Below are 21,871 nucleotides of genomic sequence, written 5' to 3'. Positions count from 1 at the left end.
AAGATTTAGTCGCATATGCGAGTGATTTACTCGCAATGTAGAGGGTTGTTATTATAAGAACGAATTGGAGCACTATGTTATTGTTTTATGTAAAGGTGCTTTGTCAATGGTAGCGCTCGCTAACTTGCTCAAGGACTTCTCTCTGTGCCAATCACAATAGGCTTGGCCAGCTGACCAATCAGAGCAGAGTAGGCTTATGGAAGGGAGGGGTTTGCTCCGAACTTGCTTGGAACGAATCGTTTCGAAATCATTGGCAAATGACTCTATTAAATGTATATTCTGAGAAAATTACTATGTTTTCTGACCTTAGATGCATTTAAACCTGTTGTAGGGGACTCCAAGGCAATATCAGGACACTTTAAAATACCATATGACCTGCTCTTTAAGTATTTTTAGAGATAATTATAAAAAAGCAATTACAAATAGCTTATATAAAAAGTCTATAGCATTATAAAGCTAAATAAATGCTAATAATATTATATTGTATACTGTTAGAGCCATTTGTGAAAACATCAAAGCTGTATAATAGTAGTTTATTTAGATTACTCAAGTTTATTTGTTTGACTTTTCAAGTGAGCATTGCAAAGGCTATCTGTGTTTCTCTACCCCAGTGGGGTGAAACTGTGCATCACCTTGCTACGCTTTGCCTTCCACTCTACAGAACCGGCCGTGAAAAAAAGGACGAGATGTTTGTAATAAGGGAAGAAAATGGATCTGTTCTGAGTTCAGTGGCCATGAACAAACTTCAGGATGAGCAATGACTCACAGGAGTAAATCCAACACATGCTGCTAATATGCTACTTGGCGCAACCCAAAGTGAAATATGTTTTTCCAGAACAAAGTGTACAAGCACACTTTTATACAAAAGCTTACATCAATTTATCATGATAAAAATTCCATGTAAATATGCATTTGAGGTCCAAAAGCCTAAGACCACCAGTGGAAATGCTTTTTCATATATATCAGCATAATGTATTGAGTGGAAAGTTGAATTAAAAAATGAACATGAATATCTTACTGTTTGGAATGTCGACCTTTAGCTTTAATGACAGCAGCACTTAAGCTGCATGAAGTTACATTTACAATGATTCATTTAGCAGACTCTTTTATGCAAAGCAACTTACATTGCATAAACTGTATTGGTTCATGCATTTGCTGGGATTTAAACCCATGACATGACCATGTTGCTATAACATCATAACTTGAAAAATAAAATAATAATAATAAAGAAAATTTAAATCCTATAACTTCCTGTTTATTTACAGATTTAAATTAGATTTTGAATTCCTGATATTCAGTACACTCTTAGATTTCAGGAACTGAGCTGGTACTAGCTGTGTTATTCTGGGTCTTACAGTGTTTTATTTTCAATTTCTTTTAAATAGTCAACAGAGTGCAACAGTCAGATTCCAGAAAAGTAAAAATCTTCCCTCATTTTCTCCATTGAGAAATGTATTTTTAGTGAAGCACTGCAGATGGCATAAAGTCATTATGTCTTTTGTATTTTTGGAAAATGAATGCCAAATATATCACTGGAAGCAAGGCAACTTAAAAATTGGCATTGGCAATTGGCAAAAACATATTTTTGAAATAATGACTGCTCACTTTTTATAATAATAACAGTAAATATATATATATATATATATATATATATATATATAATATTATATGATAAATATATCTATAATAATATATCTATCTATAGTAAATATATCTATTATATAAATATAATTATTTCCTGAACAGCATGCTGTTATATGATGAGGAATGGAACTTGAATATATGGAATGAAATTATGATTTGGAATGAAAGAATGAAACTGAATATATGGAATGAAAGTCAGAATAAATGGAATTAAATATATGTATATATACACATACATACAGCGTGACATACATGTTGCATGCACGTGATACGAAAAAAATCGGTCTGTGCAATGAATAAATTTACTGCAGTAGCACGCCTGCGATAGTTTTGCATGTGTGTTCTGTTCTCTGTTGCCATCTACTGGTAATAGTGGTAATTTTATGTCATTTTCATTTTAAAGGTGTTTGTTTTCCACCTGAAGGCAGAAATCGTCCACTAAAGCATGGTACATGTTCAATGTTATCTTCGTGAATTAAAATGAGAAATGCAGATCTCCTGAATTTTACAGCATAAATCTGAAGTTAAATTAAATAAATAAATAAACTGATATATAATATATAACGTTGATATGTCTCAATAAAGTTTACACACGCTTTTGGTCCGTGAACTGGATCTTGCTCATTACGCGCGCTGTCTGTGGAAGTTTGGCCAGGACCGGTTCCAGAATTAAATCACTGAGGTTGCTCTCACATATAATTTTTTTCCCATCCATTGCTATGGTTATCACTTGAGTTATCAATCACTGCTATTTCGATTTCAGGGATTCCATGACTAATAATATGGGGAGGTTAATGAGGAAAAAAAATTAACTTAAATGATTTTAGCAAATGGCTGCAATATAACAAAGAGTGAAAAATTTAAGGGGGTCTGAATACTTTCCGTACCCACTGTATATCTGTGTGTAAATCTGAGATGTTTTTATTGATTCATTTAGATTTTACCATGGAAATGCGAAACATAGTTTTTAAAATTTCCAACGCGTGTACCACAGGTTGAGAATTGGTGCTGCTCGAAAGAACAAAATGTAATTTTGTGATTTATGGTCTTGAGGCTTGACGTGTGACACAGTGCAGCACTCTCTAAATCTTTGTCTCCACTGCCCTGACTTGTGTGTGCAATCACTCGTCTTTGATAAGGAAGATGCTTATCATGCTAGCCTAGAGCATGAGAGAACTCATCCGTGTCCACTCATGTGTGGCCTTCTGTCAGCTGGAGCGGCAAACAAAAGTGCTCATCATGGGTGGGTGCAGTTTATCAGAGTTCGCCATTAAAGTGGGCATTTTTCCTGTCTAGAGTTTACAAATAACACTCTGAAAAAGCCTGATGTGAACTCGGAGTTCCACAGTGCATGAACGACGTCACTTTTCAAACATGTTCAAGCATGAAGATGAATATAGTACGAGAAAGACTTTCAACTTTATGTCCACTCTATCTCAGTGCAGGTGAAGCACACCTATGTGGAGTAATGTGCTGGCCTTTGGAAGTATATCTCAGCGCTGAATGCCATGTTATGATTTGGTCAGATATGCTCACTGGTGGACAGGCGCTCACCACAAGGGAACTATTGTCTAAGTAGGGCGTATCTACGCATATCAAACCTTATCTCAATTTTGTTTGCATGCTATTCAGAGAAAGTGATTTACATCTGCCGCTGCAAACGTGTGTGGTCAGATTCAAATGGGCCGGCAGATCAAAATGTTCAAACTTTCTAATGTGTTGGTTCTGTTTGAATCCTTGGGTGACCAGGCCTGAATGCTCGTCTTTGATCTTCAAAGGTGCTCATGGTTTGGAGCTGTTCTCAATCTTACATCTCAGGACTGGCTTCTTCATGAATGTTGAGTGTATTGTAAATGAAACAAGAGAAGACTTTATCTTGATACCATTTCATAGCGTGTCTCCATGCACAGGAAGATGATGTAGGCTGTAGCACAAGCCAGGCAGCCTTCCAGGTAGGACTGACCGCCAATCTTTTCAGCCTCTGCATAATAGCAGTTGAGCGTCTTCAACGTTTCTTCAAACAGGCTCCTCTCGATCTGCGCACAACAATCAGTTTAAACTCAGCCAGCTTGCCAGCAGATCCTCTGCATTGAATGGGTGCCATCAGAATAAGAGAAAACATCACAGTAATCCACAAATAACTCACACGAGACACGACTCTAGTCCATCAATTAACGTCTTGTGAAGCAAAAAGCTGCATTTTTGCAAGAAACAAATACATCATTAAGACTTTAAGATGTTAAAACTTCAAACCATTATTGCTTCCTGCTAAAATGTAAGTTCTCTATCCATAATACTGCTTTCTACAGTGAAAAAGATGTCTGGTCTGAATCAGCAGAGATTTGTTTCTCACAAACACATAGTTTTTCACTGCAAAAGATGTTAACTGATGGACTGGAGTGGTGTGGATTACTTGTGGATTATTGTGATGTTTTTATCAGATGTTTGAACTCTCATTCTGACGGCACCCATTCACTAGAGAAGCTCTCTTTGTGAACAAGTGATGTAATGCTAAATTTCTTCAAATCTGTTCCAAAGAAGAAACAAACTTATCTACATCTTGGATGGACTGAGTGTGAGTACATTTTTAGCAAATTTAAATTTAAGATTGAGGCAATCAAAAGTCTTAAGATTAAAGCAATGCCACATGGGACGACTGTGCGACCACATAAATGGCAGTAATACATCAGATGTGTCCCCTAACCTTCATCTGAATCTCACCCTGCTGTCCAGCTCAGCGGGGAACTTGGTCTGGAATTTGCAGATGGTGCCGTCTCTGTAGTCTCTCTGAATGAAGACCTTGGTGGCCAGAGATGCACTGTGACGCAGCTCCTGAAGGTTGTGAAACTACAAAGAGACACAAAATACATCAGGAATGTCTCAAAGGGGGCGCTCATGAGCACCTTTCTGAAACTTAAAATGAGAAATGGCACAGTCACTAGGCCATTGATATGACTAGCGCCTTGTATGTACATCATTTTAAACATTTTTCATGTAAATCATTACTTGCACAGTTAAATCATTGTACATGTGGATAAGAATTTGTGATTTGACACTTAAAATTGAGAGGGTCCTGACAGCATGACATTGTGTCAATTCATTTAATGATTTACGGTTTATATCTCTTCCAAGACACACAGAAAACCTAATGATAGAGCCTGGCCCTACATCAAGAGTCTATCGAAATGAAAAACAGACAGGGGCCTCTGAAGCAATAATATTTTAAAGTATGAAGGAATATGTATGCAGGTTTATAAAATCCAGGCCAGTAAAAGACAGAGCATCAATCAAAAGAAGGAAAAGAAACACTCAATGAGTTGTTTTAGAACTTAATGTGTAAAAACCATCTTCACCAGCTCTGGAAACATCATGAAATATATTTAGAGAGCCAAGAGAGAGAATGAAACCTGATAGATCCAAGACGCAAATCCAACTCTAGTGACCATTTGCTGTGTCCCATTTCTCCTGATTCTCCAATTGACAATACAGTCGGACAGACATATTCCAGCACTCAGTCTGTCTACAGTGGCTGCTGGCAAAAATGTGTTTCATAAATTTCATTTTCAAATAATAATAACTACATGAATTAAGAACAGACTGCAGCTTTCTGTCTGAGCATATCACCTAACACACTATAAGCAATGCATCAGTGTCTTTCTTTCGAAACCTTGTTTCTCCCTCGTAAACAAAGCCCTATTTTAACAGATCAAGATATAAGACCAGGCTCACAGCTTTATTTTCAGCAAAAATTAATTGGCCTCACAGTTGTGGTCTCATTAGTGTAATTGCTGAAAGCTTTGATGCCAAAAATAAGTCTATCGTTAATACTCTCTATAGCTAACATCGTAAAGTTACTCTGTAAGGCCAGTGCTGAAACATACAGAATGAATGAAAAAGGTTTAATGGTTCTTTAAAGGTGTAATGGGCTGTAGATGAAAATCTTTTTAATACCAGTATTGTTTCTCCTAGAAAGCAATGAGATTAAATTGAAAACAAATGGAGAGTTTTGTTTAATAATCACATTATTTGTTTAATAATGTGTCACCTCTCAATCAGTGATTTTCAACCAGGGGGCCTGGACCCACTAGGGGGCCTCAAATGTCTTAAAATGACTTTTAAAAGATTTAATAATGATCTTTAAATAAGCTAAAACTAAAACTAAACTAAACTAAACTAAAAATCACAATCTGAACTAACATCTCTTAATGTATTTCTTACTTTAATGTTTATTTAAATACCAGGATCTTGGAAAACCTAGATATAGGCATTTTTAAAAGTGTTTTCAAGCTGGAAAAGTCATGGAAACAAATACAATTATGGAAATTTATATAATGAGTACACATTTAGTTAAGTCTACTTCCAGTTATGTCAAGCTCAAAAATATTTTATCATGTTGAAATTGTTATTTATGAGTAAAAATCCATTTTAAAAACCTTATCCCATAATCACTAATGACTGAAAAATTTAATTGAAAATTAAAAGTAAATTGGTCATTAAGAGTGTGAAACCTAAAGAACATTCAGTTCTGGAATTATGTTTGACTATCATAGAGAATCAGTATCAAACTGTTCGTTTTAAATTTTAATACGTTGCATTTTAATTTTAGCTAAAAAAAATTGCTCATTTTTTATTTCAGATTTAGTTTTAGTTATTGTAGTATTTTGAGTCAAACTAAATGAAAATAATAAATGTTGCCTTGGCAGCTAGCTGAAGTAAGTAAGTAAGTAAATAAATAAATATATATTTTTTTAATTATTGTTTTTTTTTTTCTTTATTGTTTTAGCTTTAATTAACTATAACAACCCTGGGGCATTCAAGTTAAAAAGTCTGAGAACCACTGCTTTAGATATCTCAGCAATAAACTGTGCTCAAATTTGCCAAGTCTGCAATCAAAAGTCAGGCGCTATATTGTTTTAGGAGAAACATATGAGACAAAAGTTGATATTTAAATGAGGCACAACTAAAGGAGCCACCCCTGAGCAAGATTTCATGAATATATCAATAAATTAAACTACATGTTGTCATTATGACTTCACACCATCCAGCATTGGAACAAATATAAAGAAAGTCAGAATTAGCAACCAAAGCTTCATAAGGATTTACGTGAATGATAATTAGTCTTCACTGTTACCATGACACACAAAGCTTTTTAGTTCACGCCAAATGAGATGAGCCTAATTATCCCTGCACTCCTTCACCGAGGCATCGCTCAGTGAGACTCCAACTCAGGTTGAGGACGCTCATAATAGCTGTTTTGCTGTCTCAAATCCCACAGCAGCTGTTAACATAACCACAAGCAAGTGGCTTATCTGGCCACATGACTATCCACAGTTGGATTTCTCCCAGATATGATAAATTATTCACACTTGGGAGGTCATCTAAACTGCTATCTGCAAGTTACAAGAAGAAAAGTTTCACAGTCTGACTTTTGACTGTCAACAAAGTATTGTACTGTTTGAAGCTTATCTTGCCCGAGAACTACAAGATGGATCTGTCTGACCAACGTGAAAAGTGAACCAAATTTTGGTTTGATTTGGTGCCATTTAGAGTCATCCAAAAATGAAATCTGTCATAATTTACTCACTCTCATCCTGTTCCAAACCTGTATGACTTTCTTTATTCTACAGGCAATTTAAAGGAATAGTTCAACCAAAAATAAAAACTTGCTGAATATTGGCACATCCTCAGGCCATCCAAGATGTAGTTTGTTTCTTCATGGGAGCAGATTTTAAGAAATGTAACATTAAAACATCTGCTCTCCTATGGATCATCTGTAGTGAATGTGTGCCTCAGGAAACAATATTATAGATTATGGTCTTGTATTTTGTCCAGAAGCGATAGTTTAAAATTAAAATGTCTTAATGATGGGTTTGTTTATTACAACCACACAGCTTTTCACTTAACAAGATGTTAATTGATTGACTGGAGTCGCGTGGATTACTTGAGGATTATTGTGATGCTTTTATCAGCTGTTTGAACGCTCATTTTCAGTAAATTTGATCTATTCCTTTAAAGAACATTGAGGTTCGAACAACATTAGACCTATTGATTTTTAGACTTTTTTTTTTTTTTTTCAAAAATATCTTCTTTTGTGCTCCAAACAAGTCATACAGTTTTGGGGGGGGAGAAAATGCTAACTTTTTTTTTTTTTTTTTTTTTAATATCTTCTTCTGTGATCCAAACAAGTCATACAGTTTTGGAGGGTGAGAAAATGCTAACTTTCTTTTTTTATTATTATTTTATTAATTTGATTGATTGATTGATTGTTTCTGATGCAGAAAAGCTAGTTCATGCATTCATGGACTCTTGACTGGATTACTGTAATGCACTACTAGCTAGTTGTCCTGCATCTTCAATAAACAAGCTACAGTTAGTCCAAAATGCAGCTGCTAGAGTTCTTACCAGGTCTAAAAAAAATATGATCATATCACCCCAATTTGATCATCTCTACCCTGGTTACCTATTAATTTCCATATTGATTTCAAAATATTGCTACTGACCTATAAGGCACTAAATTGTTTAGCTCCTGTATATTTAACTTATCTTCTTATGCTCTATAATCCATCACGCTCTTTAAGGTCACGAAACTCTGGACTTTTAGTAGTACCTAGGATAGCAAAGTCCACTAAAGGAGGGAGAGCATTTTCTCATCTAGCTCCTAAACTCTGGAAGTCTTCCTGATAATGTCCATGGCTCAAACTCACTCCCTCTGTTTAAATCTAGATTAAAGACACATCTCTTCAGCCAAGCATTCAAATAATGAATCTCATAACGTTGTTCCCAGGTAGATCAGATAAAAGTCACAAACATATTTTTTGCTTGAAAGGTTATGAACAGCAGCTACGCTAATTCTTTTCCATTTGCCTTTCTATTCCTACCCCGGGATGCCCATCTCAAAGTAACAAGAGATTACACCAGCTCCAGCGTGGATCCAGCCTCATAGAAAGACTTCAGATGACCCAACACCTGTGAAGAGATGATGCTGACCCCTGCAAGGACCCCAGATGACGCCAACTTGAATTGACATGCACAACTGCAAAAATTTCTCTATATTGTAATCATTATGATCACACTTGTAATAATAGCTTTAATGAGCTTCTGCCTAAAATGTATTCTTGTTAGCTAACTGTATGATTCTATTATCTTCAACTGTTCATTTGTGAAATGAACATTACTTGGACACATTCACTTCTGATAACAGATCACTCTAGATTGTAATGTAGACACATGCATTTTCTGTAAAGCTGCTTTGAAACAATGTGTAATGTGAAAAGCGCTATACAAAAACAAACAAACAAACAAAATAAAACAATTCTGAGTATTCTATTGTTTTCAGTATTCAACAATAAAGTTTTAACAGACAGTCAGATTGGAAGTGGCAATTTCTGCCAGTTCTTGCCATTTCTGTCCAATTTGCATCAGACAGTCGGTAAACAGACTGTAGGTGGTTAGTGGGCTTAGGTTATGACTATAAAAAGAGTTACCATCCGATTTCTGTAAATCGTGAACTGTCAAACTGGCGAATAAGTCTGAAAGGCGAATGAGGGTACAGTGACATTCCTAAAGTGAGACCATTAGCATCATTGGCCATCACAACTCATTCATTAAAATTCATCAGTTGAAGAAAAGGTTATGGATTTTAATAAAACGGTCTGTCCAGCAAGAACATCTGAGGGGTCAGAGGTTGATTCTAGATGCTGCCAATATTGAGCCGTATTTCATAAGTAGCTGAGCAGATCTGCAGAGGCATAACAGAAAGATAGATGTGTACCTTCAAAACTTCATAGGCTCTCGGGCATTTCCTCTTCCTTCCCTTGTGAATGGGGAAGATTATTTTAAACAGATGTGACAGAGGCAGAACATTTACAGCTCTCGAGTTTCTTCTCACAAAAAAAGAGAAATGCTGATGTGCTCTCAAACCCTTGATATTTTCAGAGGTAGTTATTTTAAGGATTAACTTCACTTTGAGGTGCATGTCAAAGAAGAAACTAGAGAGCCATCTAAAGAAGCCTCAGAGTTTATGGCACTGAACGCTAAACAGACCAGTGAAGCGAAGGAAAGACTCTCTGAGCATTCCTGGAACATTCCGATGACTCATTACAATATTTTTTTAATGAAAACGAGCTGGATGTAGGACAACAAGACCACAAGATGCCCAGAGCAAGTGCATGACAACTCTTCTTGTGACAGCAAAAACATTTTTTTCCAGCGAATGTTGGCTAGGTGAGAGTCAACAATCAGTTTCAATATCCTAGTAAAAGTAAAATCTAGGTTGCTGAGGGATACAATTGTTTCCCTGAATACATTACAAACAGTGGAATCTCATTGTGTATTCTCACTGGAGGAATTTGTCTTGCCTACCTTTTGAATAAATCTGTAAACAAGATGTCTGAGTAAACAGAAAGTGCATGCAATCTATACCGATGCCTAAATATAAACCATTTATTATGCTGTTTGGATAGGAATTGATGATGCACTAAGGATAAAGGGCAGCCATACAAAAATTATTCTTAAATAGAGCAAATTAAATGGTATTTGGAAGATATGCCATGAGAGAAAAGAGATGTGAATATAGTGCTCATTAAAAATGCCCATCCATGCTTGCATTCCCTTGCATACTACTCTAGAGTATTGCACATGGTTGCCAGGGCGTTGCTATGTGGGTACTAACAATGGAAGTCAGAGAGGGATTTTTTTAGGCTAATATGTAAATAAATATTGATTAAAACCAACAAAATATTGCAGCATGATATATGGAGAGCCCCATTGCAACTAAAATCTACTCACCTACACGGTGTAGATGGAGATCTTTCATTAATTTGGATTTCATGGATATTTTGCCTAAAAGTTTCTCTTCTCCTGTTGTCTTCAGGAAAGCTTGATGACGCATCGAAGTGATTCTGAAAGCTGATTGACTTTAATGTTACCTATGGTAGTCGTGATGTTGGGTTATTTGAATATCTGTTCTGATTGGTCAGATGCCGTCAGTTTCATCTATCAATTTTGTACAGGTATTAAAACTCTGTAACCACGTATGAAAAATTATATTATGCGTAATTATATTATATTCCATGCATCTGAGTTATGAACTTCAGTTGGTAAACTGATTAAAGAAAATTGTTAACTTTAGATGCGTCCCAATTTGTGAAAAATGTACTTCAAATACACAGATGACATACTTAACAAAAAAAAAACAAAAAAAAAACGGAATGTTGTCATATTTGTTATGTTCATTTCAAATATAGATCGTAGCTGCGTTCCAAAATCTCATACTGTCTGAGGTACTACATTTGAATTTGAACTTACTTCGTGACCATTTAAAAAGTATGTTGTATATAGTATATATTTGAATAGTGTGAATGAAATCCAGATGTACTACATCTGCAGTGTGGTTCTGGTTACGTGACCAACCAGTGTCAGTTTCTTCACTTCACTGCCATTCATAAATCCTCTCCCATGGCCTTATGGTAGGGCAAAATGTCCATCAAACTTCAGAATCCTGCCAGAAGTAGTAGGTCCCCTGGGTACTTTTCACCTTCTGTTTTTTTTTTTTTAAATACTAAGGATTCGAGAAGCTGCTCACTGCAGAGCAAATGGGTGGAGCTTATGTCTAGCTCCCCATCGCTAGACGTCCAGCAAGGAGGAGCGAATGTAATTTGTGCCTAATGAGTGGCGCTATAATATCCAACCACACCCTAACCCTACCCACAACTCTATCCCTCCACCCCATTAGACATCCGGAGAGGTGGAGCTGGAAGTCATTTGACTCTGCAGTGAGTACCACTTGTAATGAGTGGCGCTATAATATCCAACCACACCCTAACCCTACCAACAACTCTATCCCTCCACCCCATTAGACATCCGGAGAGGTGGAGCTGGAAGTCATTTGACTCTGCAGTGAGTACCACTTGATGAATTCGGACATACTACTCTTTTTCCACATAGTAGGGAAGTATTTGATTTTGTTGCGTGTGTCTTGACAGTGAAAGTGGCTCAACCAATCAGAATTTAGAGTCAATCACTAATAGTGAAGGAAAGACACTGGTTGTTGCATTATAGTCTATATGGAAAGCATAATACACTTCGCAAGTCATAACTGCAAAATAAACTGATCAACATATCAGTGTTTGTCCCGCTTTTTACATAGCTACCAAATAAATTAATTGACACAAAATATTTATTTGAGCTTATTTTTATATTTATAAATAAATAGTACGGTATATTAGATTCATTTATTTATGTTTTTTTTACTTGCCTGAAGAGACAGGAGCATGGCAAACATGGGTTTCCACGATCAACTGACCAATCAGAATCAAATATTCCAGAGAGCCGCGTAAAAATACTTTTACTTCTGCATCTGTTGCTTTTTTATTGTCTATTTGTGTCTCTGTCCAGGGTGCTGAATAATTCGTCAGTCTGTCTGTTTCATTCACACATTCCTCGGTAGATTCTCTGCTTTGACCACAAAATATTCACTTTTAGCTGATTTCAATGGGAAACTCCGTGTCATGTCGACGAAATCAGTCTTTAAAGGAAACAGCGTCTTCTTTTCTTAACTGGCTTCTATGAACGCATCTCATCTAAAGCGTTTACAGGAAACACCGGTGTTTCAACCCCACAGCAGGTGTCAAAATAACTTCATCCAATGCACGCGAATGAAACGGACCCGCTCTCCGCTGTCTCTTCATCTCGCACGAAGCTCAAATGAATGCGTTAATGATTCTTACCTCTGTCGCCATGATGCTTGACGGTGGTGGATGTATGGTGGATCTGTCCCGGTCCTGAAATCCTCTCCACTCGTGAGACGGTAACGGACGGAGAGATGAACGCGCTGGAGAGGGTGGAGCAGCGTCCCACTGATGGAGGAGGAGTGACTGGTACATTAAGTAGCTGTGCTTCACTTCATGTCTGTAGATACACTGGATCTTCGTACAGACTCTGAGGGAGAGGGGGAGCAGGACCGCCAGAAGAGTACATTACACAATAATATAATATAAAATATAATATAATATTAATAAATATAATATAAATATAAAATATAATTATTAGATAGAGCCTCTGAAGGTTTACATTTTTACAATATAGATGCAAGATATACATTAATGTTTAAGTTTACAGGACCCAGCTAACAAAAATATATTCTAAGAATGTTTTGCTAGCCTCTCCTTTAAGTTTATTTCCGAATTAAAACGTTACTTCTTAGTGTTCTCTTAGTGTTCAAAATGTCCAGTCTTTTTTAAATGTTTACAAATATTTTTATTGGTTATGCAAATGGTAGGGAAAACATTAAGGGAACGTTCCATTTAATAAATTTGCAAACATTATGGGAACGTTTTAAATGTTCGTTGAACATTCTGAAATAAGTAGTAAAAAAAAAAAAAATCTAAATTCAACGTTCCATGAATGAAATATAAATAGCATTTTTATACTTACATTTTGAAAATGTTATTTAAGAGATAACATTGAACAAATGTTCTATTCTAATGTTCATAACATTATATATATATTGAGATGCAGGTGGTGGTGTGCATATTATATTGGATGGACTGATGTCTGATGTAAATCCAAGTCCAAGTATAAATAAATCTAAATATATTTTATCTTAACCTAATAAACATTTAATACCCCATCTGAAATTAAATCCTGACAGGTTTATGGTGAGCTGGCATTTCCCTAGGTCTGTTTGTTGCTAAAATATCTTTCTCTGGCAATCATTGCGGTGGCTCAGCCTGAGTCATACATGAATGAAACAGACTGCATAATTCACAGGAAAGGCAAAGACTCTTAAAAATGTATTAATTGCGCTGCTGATGTTTGGACGCTCATGGGCTTCGACCAAAACGTGGACTGGATAGTAGTCATGTTTTAACCATGAGCATTCCTAATAAAAAACAAAGCTAAGTGCATGCAGCATATGCATGTTAAAGTTAGCTCTAAATGAACATTTCAAAGCACAAATCTGGTGTAATGCATCGTGTAAGACTGTAGGAAACCATACCTTACCTAACGGTCTTGACTTGACTTGAAAATAAGATATTCTTGAACAAAACACACTTGCACTCTCTCCAAAAGGGAACATTTGTCACTTTCAATAGCTGAAACTCAGAAATAGCTAATCTGATCACATTGGATACAGGACAATACCATCTGCTCCTGTCTCTGACTGAACACTGTAGCCATGATACATAATCACAGCAAAAGAACTTTGCCTTGCATCTAAACAGTAAAACAATTTGCATTACAGGCCCACATGGGCTGACATAATCAAAAAAGCTTACTGCCCAAGGCTTGCACGTATTCGCACACACGTTCAGAGATTCAGGGATGATGCATCCAGGAAAAAACAGAGGAAGTGTATACACTAATCACAGCTTATTTGATTAGACAGCATAACGCCTTTGGGAATGTCAGATAATATAAGGTCAAATTTGAACAAACATGCAAAACGTGGGAAGCAAAGCTGCTTTATTTAATTTACAAAATTATTTATATATCAAGGGAGATTATAAATGACCCCACAGTAACATTTTCACATGAGCACGTTTGATTTCATACACAGAAGAATTTTTTCCTGAATCAAAATAGAATCGGAAAGCATGCCGAACTAAGAGCATTTACTTGATACTCACTCTAGATTGTGTAAATGAAAATCCCAGGCATGTCGACGAATGGGAATCTCCTCTTTTGTTTTTCATCCAGGCCAAAAATGTCTTGAGCAGATGCCACCATCCCTTGGCCCAGAAACGTCTGTCTCACAGGAGGGAACTGGAAAGAAAAAAGAGGGTTTGATCCGTGATATAAATAAAACATTAAAATGTCTTGGTTTATTGTGACTTTTTATAGAGGTGTTAAAAATAAAGTGCATAATCTCACTGTGCCTTGTTACTAACATTGCAGAAAGGGGGCTAAAAATAGAACTCCCTAAATAGATGCACACAGGCACCTTTCATAAGAGATTTCTATAGCAGCTAAACCATTCCTACTATGCAGTTCATTTTTATGCCCCCATCAGATGTCACAAGATCAAAAACTTTAAAGGGTGAATTTGATATGTTTCATTACTTTCACTTGAGTGGATGTGTATTGAACTATTCCAGATCTTTCCTTTTCCTTTTATTCTCTAATCAACATGCTTTCTTATGAATATTGTTTTCATATGAACTAATGCAATGATATCTGATTCGTGTTGACTTCTGGGGAAATCTGGCAGTCCACACAAAGGAGTTCACAAATTTTCATATTTGATCAAATACCACAGAACATCAAATCTTTCTTATTCATTTAACAGAATGACATTTCTTTAATTCCCCCCCACCCCCACCCAAAATCCTAAAACCATCTGTTTCTTTCCAGGTTTAAATCTGAATATCAATCTAGTGTTCAAAATGTCCAGTCTTTTTTAAATGTTTACAAATATTTTTATTGGTTATGCAAATGGTAGGGAAAACATTAAGGGAACGTTCCATTTAATAAATTTGCAAACATTATGGGAACGTTTTAAATGTTCGTTGAACATTCTGAAATAAGTAGTAAAAAAAAAAAAAATCTAAATTCAACGTTCCATGAATGAAATATAAATAGCATTTTTATACTTACATTTTGAAAATGTTATTTAAGAGATAACATTGAACAAATGTTCTATTCTAATGTTCATAACATTGAGAGAATCTAGCCAGAACATTAGCCAACGTTCTGATAACGTATTTAAAAGTTTACATTAACATAGTGACAGATGATTCAATATCCATGTTTTCCATGGTGAGTTTCAGCTCCTACTGTACTTTCTGGAAGAAAATTCAGACTTCCCCAAGGTTGAACGGGTTCGATAATTCATTCAACCATTAAAATCTCGAAAACGAAGACAGATATTGAATAAAGGTCCAAGAGGTTGTGCAATGCAATCCCAGATTTTCATTGTGAACTCAGACTTTTGGACCTCACTGTATATACTTGCTAGGAAGATGTGTCTAAGGACAAGAAGAACGTCACTGTTGCTAAGGAAACAGAACAAAAACAGAATCCTTTTTTTTTTATCTGACCACCTGGAATGATCGTTGGATCACACTAAACTCTCAGTAGGATCCTCAGGCACATTCAGATGGAGAAACATGTGAGAAAAACATATTGCAACACTTCACAGACCATGCAACTATTGATTTTGGTGTGTGAAGTGCATTCCTAAGGTTGTTTCCATTCTCATGGCATATTGTTTATGAAATCTGGCATTTCTTTTTGTAATATTAGACTGGTGTTGACATGTACGGCTAGTGTTACTGTCTTGTAGTCGGAGGACATTATCATGACAAAGCACCATTATTGTTTTGAAAGGGAATGCTCACTTCCTTCCTGAGAAGCCATACTTCAGTATAAATCAAATTATACAAATATATATTTATAATGCAAATCTAATGGATTAAATATGAAAATGTAATGACATTTTAATTTCATTACATTTTAATCCATTTATAATTTGTATTCATTGTTCACGTGAATAAAGCATTTCTAGTAAACTGCATGGTTTGGAGTGTTTTATTAACTTTTTATTTCAAAAACTATATTTGACAATTTTAATGAAATGATGTCCAGTAATAAACCAGATGGTGGTGCCAGTTAATACTGTAAATTAGTTTTATTTCCATATGAAATGAACTTTGTGCATCTGTTATTTGGTAACAACAGCAGTTTTGGCATTTTTCAGACTGGAAAAACACACAATTGTAGACAGCACGAAAGTGTGTAGCCCATCAAGCTATGCTGTCCTGCAAATTTACTGTTTGCCCTTAGAAAGTTCAGGAAAACCTCAAAATTGCCTCTTTACCACTTTGAAAACATATGCCTTGCCAGATTTCTTAGGACTGATATGCATCAATGTAAGGGGACATTTTCTGATTTCAATTTATTTAGGGATTTTTGCAAGTCTGTGCAATTGTGATTTATGCGTTTCTCTCTCTCTCTCTCTCTCTCTCTGTGTGTGTGTGTGCTGCAAGACTGGTCAGGCTCGTTGCCACCAAAAATATACTGTTGACTTAACAACAGGAGGAGATGGCTGGAATGTGATCAAAATCATGTTCCTTCCCAAGAACGCAGGAAATGAGAATTCTGAAAATGCAAAAATAAAATATTATTAACTTGGAATTGTTAGAAAAGCAAATAAGCATTTATCACAGTTTTAGAACACAGAGGTCTAGTGAACTTTGCCACTTTTTCACCCAGACGTACAGAATTGGATGCGACATATATTGGCAAGGCATGTGGTATTGCTTCATGAAAGTATTTGACGATACAATAGACTCATGATATCTCATTACTCTGACTGTTAATGTGTTTTAGAGAAATATGATGATTAAATGTTTCTCCTAAAATCCAATGACAACACTGCATGGGACCAAAGTAAAACAACATTCACTCTCTAAAGGAACACACAATCAACAAGAGGAGAGAATGCGATTATTAGTCCTTATTTGATAAATGGGAAACGATTACTCAAAGTCAAGTCTGGCAGAATATACTGTTGCTAAAGTATCAGTGTAAGATGAAGAGAAGACATTTAGCAGGAAGAAAACACTAGAGATAAATGTAGCAGTAGAAAGATATTAAATGAGATATTAGTTTTTTTTATGGCCTACCTACCTGTCAGCAATAATCACAAACATTCTTACCATAAGGAGAAAAGCTGGGCTTGTGGACTTTACACTCTACTGTAATCTCTGCATGGCCAAGAGATCGCTCCATCTCTTCAAGATCTAAAAAAAATTTCAATTATATAGATTTTTAATAATAAAAAACAATCCTAAAGTACAATTTTGTACAACTTTTAGTCTTAAAAAAGAAATAAATGAGTGCACTTAAAACTATCTAAAACTATATAAGACTAATGTTCACTAATGCACTAATGTTCAAAAGTTTGGTGTCAATAGGATTTTTTTACTTGTGTTTAGCAAGGATAAATTCAATTGATAGAAAATGACACTAAATGTATTTATAACGTTACAAAAGATTTCTATCTGAAATAAATGCTGTTCTTTTAAACTCTCTTTTGATAAAAGAATCATGAAAGAAAATATGTATCATGGTTTCCACAAAAATATTAAGCACAACTCTTTACCATGTTAGCGTGTTAGAATGATTTCTGAAGGATTATGTGCCACTGAAGATTGGAGTAATTGCTGAAAATTCAGCTCTGCTGTCACATCAGTAAATTACATTAAAATATATCCAAACAGAAAACAATTATTTTAAACTGTAATAACATTTTTACAATATTAATGTTTTTACTGTATTTTTGATCACATAATTGCGGCCTTGGTGAACGTAAGAGACGTCTTGCAAAAACATTAAAAGCAGCTTACTGACCCAAAACCTTTGAACTGTATTGTATATATACATGCAGTTAGACAGCAACAAAATCAATATTCATATCCGTGTTTTGCAACATTTGCAAAATTTCAACTTCAATTGAGTCATACCACTAAAAAGAAACATACAGCAGAAGTGTTTAAATTATGTCATGGTGTGCTTTATCCAGTCTATAGAGGAGAAATTAGAAATATTTCATCATTTCCTTTGACAGCATCCTTTGCACAATCCCTGCTGCACCTTGTAAAATGCAAAAAGTCAATTAGACATGTAAAGGTCTAGGAGGAACTTTGGCAGACATGCTAACATATTATATGGCAGCTGTAAACCTATCAAAATCGGCATTGAACAGACAGTGACAAGCATCTTTACCAGGAAAAATAATTCATCATTTACATCTGCTGTGACTGAAAAAAAAAAAAAAACTCAATGAACTGTGAATTCCTTCTGCAAAGCAGAGATGTAGTTGGAGAGGCAAAGCTGAGGCATAAAACTAAGGGCCTTTCACAGGCCCCTACGGCCCATTTAAAAGAAACTAAAGGTTAACAGAACTCACATGCAGGTTTCTGTATCTAGTAGGCCAGAGGAAGGGGTTTAGATCAGAACATCTCCATACTTATGCAGACAGACACCACATCTCAAATATCTTTTTGCTGAGGTATTAGAACTCAGTGATAATAATAATTGCTACTGGTTCAAAACTCAATTAAAAATGCTTCCATAAGTAGCAAATAATTTCTGTAATTGACATTACAAAAGCCAACATGTGGATGCACACATTGTTTAGTGATCCGAATCATGCTAATAGCTGGAAAGACAAGAAAAATGTGGTTAAAGAAATGACTTATGTTGTTTTGATGAGTTTAGCCGTGGTTTAGCTGTGCTGGGACGCTATTGTGTTTGCTTCGGATTTTGGCATGCCGAACAGCTTCTTGTCTGTTTCTGATTAATCCAAACCAATGACTTCAGAACTCTAGGTCCATTTGAATATTCAGACCGCATTCTCTAGGATGGAAGTTTATGAAATGGCTCCGTTTTTGTCAAGTTGGATTTTTATTCCTCATTATATAGCACATTTGTTATCCATTATGTAAGAAAGAACACAAAGATTTATTAGGATAAAAGTACATTCAGGTTGCTGCCTTTCCATCAGCTTTAGACAAATTCCTTCAAAATTTACTTTAAGTATCAGCATATTTTTTCCAGAAATACTGAGGCTCAAATGTTCAGCAGAAAGGACCTATTCGTGTCCTCAAGCTTCTCTATCTATGGAGCTCAACATCTAAGCAGCACATAGCAGTTCAAAAGTTTGCCCACTATATGCTTTCATTGCAAGTAAAAGAGCAACAGGACATCTCTTTCGTTTTCAGGTGATATAGTCCTTAAAAACAGAGAAAAATATATATTCAATGCCTTAGAGTGTGAGCATTTGATGTATCTGTTAAAACGATTTCCCAGCATGTGTCTCTGTCACTATTGGTCTCACCTCTGGAGGACAGACACCTCACTCTCAGATATCTGGCCAAACTTTCTGTATTATGATCTGTAAATTGGCTCACCAGGATATTTCAATTCAATTCAAGTTTATTTGTATAGTGCTTTTTACGATACAAATCGTTGCAAAGCAACTTTACAGAAAATTAAGTTTCTACAATATTTAGTAGTAGCGATGTCAATCCCGTGGCAAAAACAGAGAAACAAATAGAGACATAATTAGCGTAACTGCTGTTCCAGCCAAGTAAAATTAATTTGTTTAACCCAAGCTAAAGTATAATAATGCGCATTTGATCAGATATAACTGCAGTCCAAGATTATGAGATGCATTATTTGAATGCCTGGCCAAAGAGATGTGTCTTTAATCTACATGCTGTTTTTGTAACATGGGAAATATGATTTTCAAAAGACAAGTTGCTGTCTAATATAACACCCAGATTTTTGACTGTAAAGGAAGTAACAGTACATCCGTCCAGTTGCAAATTGTAATCCAATAGATTCTGTGTACAGTTTTTTGGTCCAATAAGTAATATTTCTGTCTTATCCTAATTTAATAGGAGAAAATTATTGGTCATCCAATCTTTTACATTTTTAACACACTCTTGCTATCTTAGATAATTTAGAAGTTTCATCTGGTCTTGTTGAGATATATAGTTGAGTATCATCAGCATAACAGTGGAAACTAATCCCGTATTTTCTAATAATATTACCAAGGGGCAACATGTATATTGAAAATAGATATTCTAAAAGCCAGTGCACCCCAGGCTCCTTTTTAAATTAAGAAATCATTATTTCATCAGGAGGTCATGTGCCAGATGCAGTTCACATGTAACAACACGGAACAATACCCTTGGCAGAACATACTATAAATCAGTCAAAAGCTGATGTATGTGCACTAAGGCATCACTTGCCAACCTGGTAAAGCGCACACAAGTGTGCACAAAAGTCTGTGTGTTTTGGCCGATGAGAGCTTTTTAATGCAACGGAATCAAAGGTACAATGTACCCAAAAATGAAAATGCTGTAATTATTTACTGACCTTCATGTTGTTCCATTTTATTCTGTAGAACACAAAAAGAGATGTTAGACAGAATGTTCACGCTGCAATATTCCATTCACTTTCCATACAATGGATAAAGGCAAGACACGACAGAGAAAAATTATATATACATACTAACTTCCATTGAAAATTTGTCGATAAGAACTTTTTACATTAATTAACCCATTATTATTAATAATAATTAAGAAAAAAACTTTGCTGTTTTAAATCATAATAATACTTTAGTATATCACTGTTTTTTTCCCCTGTTTGTTAGTTAATTCATCTTCAGCCTTTGCGAGCATAAGATAAAAAAATCTTAACATCCCCAAAATTTTGAACATTAGTGTATGAGTTTCTTAATTTAATAAACATTTAATGAAAACAGATGCCTTATTTCTCAGCACTTTTGCGTATTTCAGCATATTTACTTATAACATCCAAGTGAAAGATATAACACCAATACGCCAGGAAAAAAAAAAAAAACCTGAATCACCTGAGTTGGAAAAAGAATCACCTGAACCTTAATCACCGAGTTGGGGGATGTCTCTACTAACTTTGCACCTCTAGACTTCTTTGCAGAACTACTCAGGTTCAGTTAAATTTGATGGTGACCGTTTATGGACTGCAGTCTTCAAGTCATTCCACAGATTTTCAGTGGGGTTTAAGTCTGGGCTCTGACTAGGCCATGCAAGGACATTCACCTTTTTCTCCTTCAATCACTGTGTTGCTCAGTTTTGCTGTGTGCTTTGGGTTATTGTCATGTTGGAAGGCAAACCTTCTTCCCATTGACAACTTTCTGGCAGAGGGCAGCAGATTGTCCTCAAGACGATATTTTGCCCCATCCATTTTCCTTCTATCCTGACAAGTGTTCCAGTCCCTGCCGCAGAGAAACACCCCATAACAGGATATCACCACCTCCATGCTTTACTGTAGGAATGGTGTTATTTGGATGGTGAGCTGTATTAGATTCCAGCCAGTCATACCGTTTGGTATTGAGGCCAAATAATTAAATTTTAGTCTCATCTGCCTCAGAATATTCAAGGTGTGTTTTGGCAAAGCTCAGTCGTGACTGCATGTGGCCTTTCTTGAGGAGTGGCTTTTTTCTTACACCCCTCCCATACAAGCCACATTTCTGGAGAATTTGTGATATTGTTGTCACATGCACACAAAGACCACTCTTTGTCATAAATTCCTGAGACTGCTTCAGAGTTGCTGTAGGCCTCTTGTTAGCCTCTCTGACCAGTTTCCTCCTGGCTCTTTCATCCAGTTTGAAGCGACGTCCTGATCCTGGTCTGTGTTGTACCAAATACCTTCCACTTCTTAATACTAGACTTCA

At 35.8% G+C, this 21,871-nt stretch overlaps 1 protein-coding gene across 1 annotated transcript in view; it reads right to left on the bottom strand.

Annotated features, from left to right (window-relative positions):
* Positions 1-12,565, bottom strand: part of LOC107728443 (golgin subfamily A member 7B-like) — an 18,370-nt gene extending 5,805 nt beyond the window's left edge. Inside the window, exons 1-3 of the mRNA XM_016538606.1 lie at positions 12,372-12,565; positions 4,366-4,491; positions 3,528-3,680 (exon numbers count right to left, since the gene is read on the bottom strand). Coding sequence (XP_016394092.1) covers positions 3,528-3,680; positions 4,366-4,491; positions 12,372-12,527 — 435 coding nt within the window. The 5' untranslated portion in view covers positions 12,528-12,565. The remainder of the gene's footprint in view (positions 1-3,527; positions 3,681-4,365; positions 4,492-12,371) is intronic.
* Positions 12,566-21,871: the final 9,306 nt, after the last annotated feature.

The sequence above is a fragment of the Sinocyclocheilus rhinocerous genome, unplaced genomic scaffold (assembly GCF_001515625.1).
Source record: "Sinocyclocheilus rhinocerous isolate Xijiao unplaced genomic scaffold, SAMN03320098_v1.1 scaffold637, whole genome shotgun sequence".
NCBI lineage: Eukaryota > Metazoa > Chordata > Actinopteri > Cypriniformes > Cyprinidae > Sinocyclocheilus > Sinocyclocheilus rhinocerous.
This window is presented reverse-complemented; position numbering and strand designations above follow the sequence as displayed.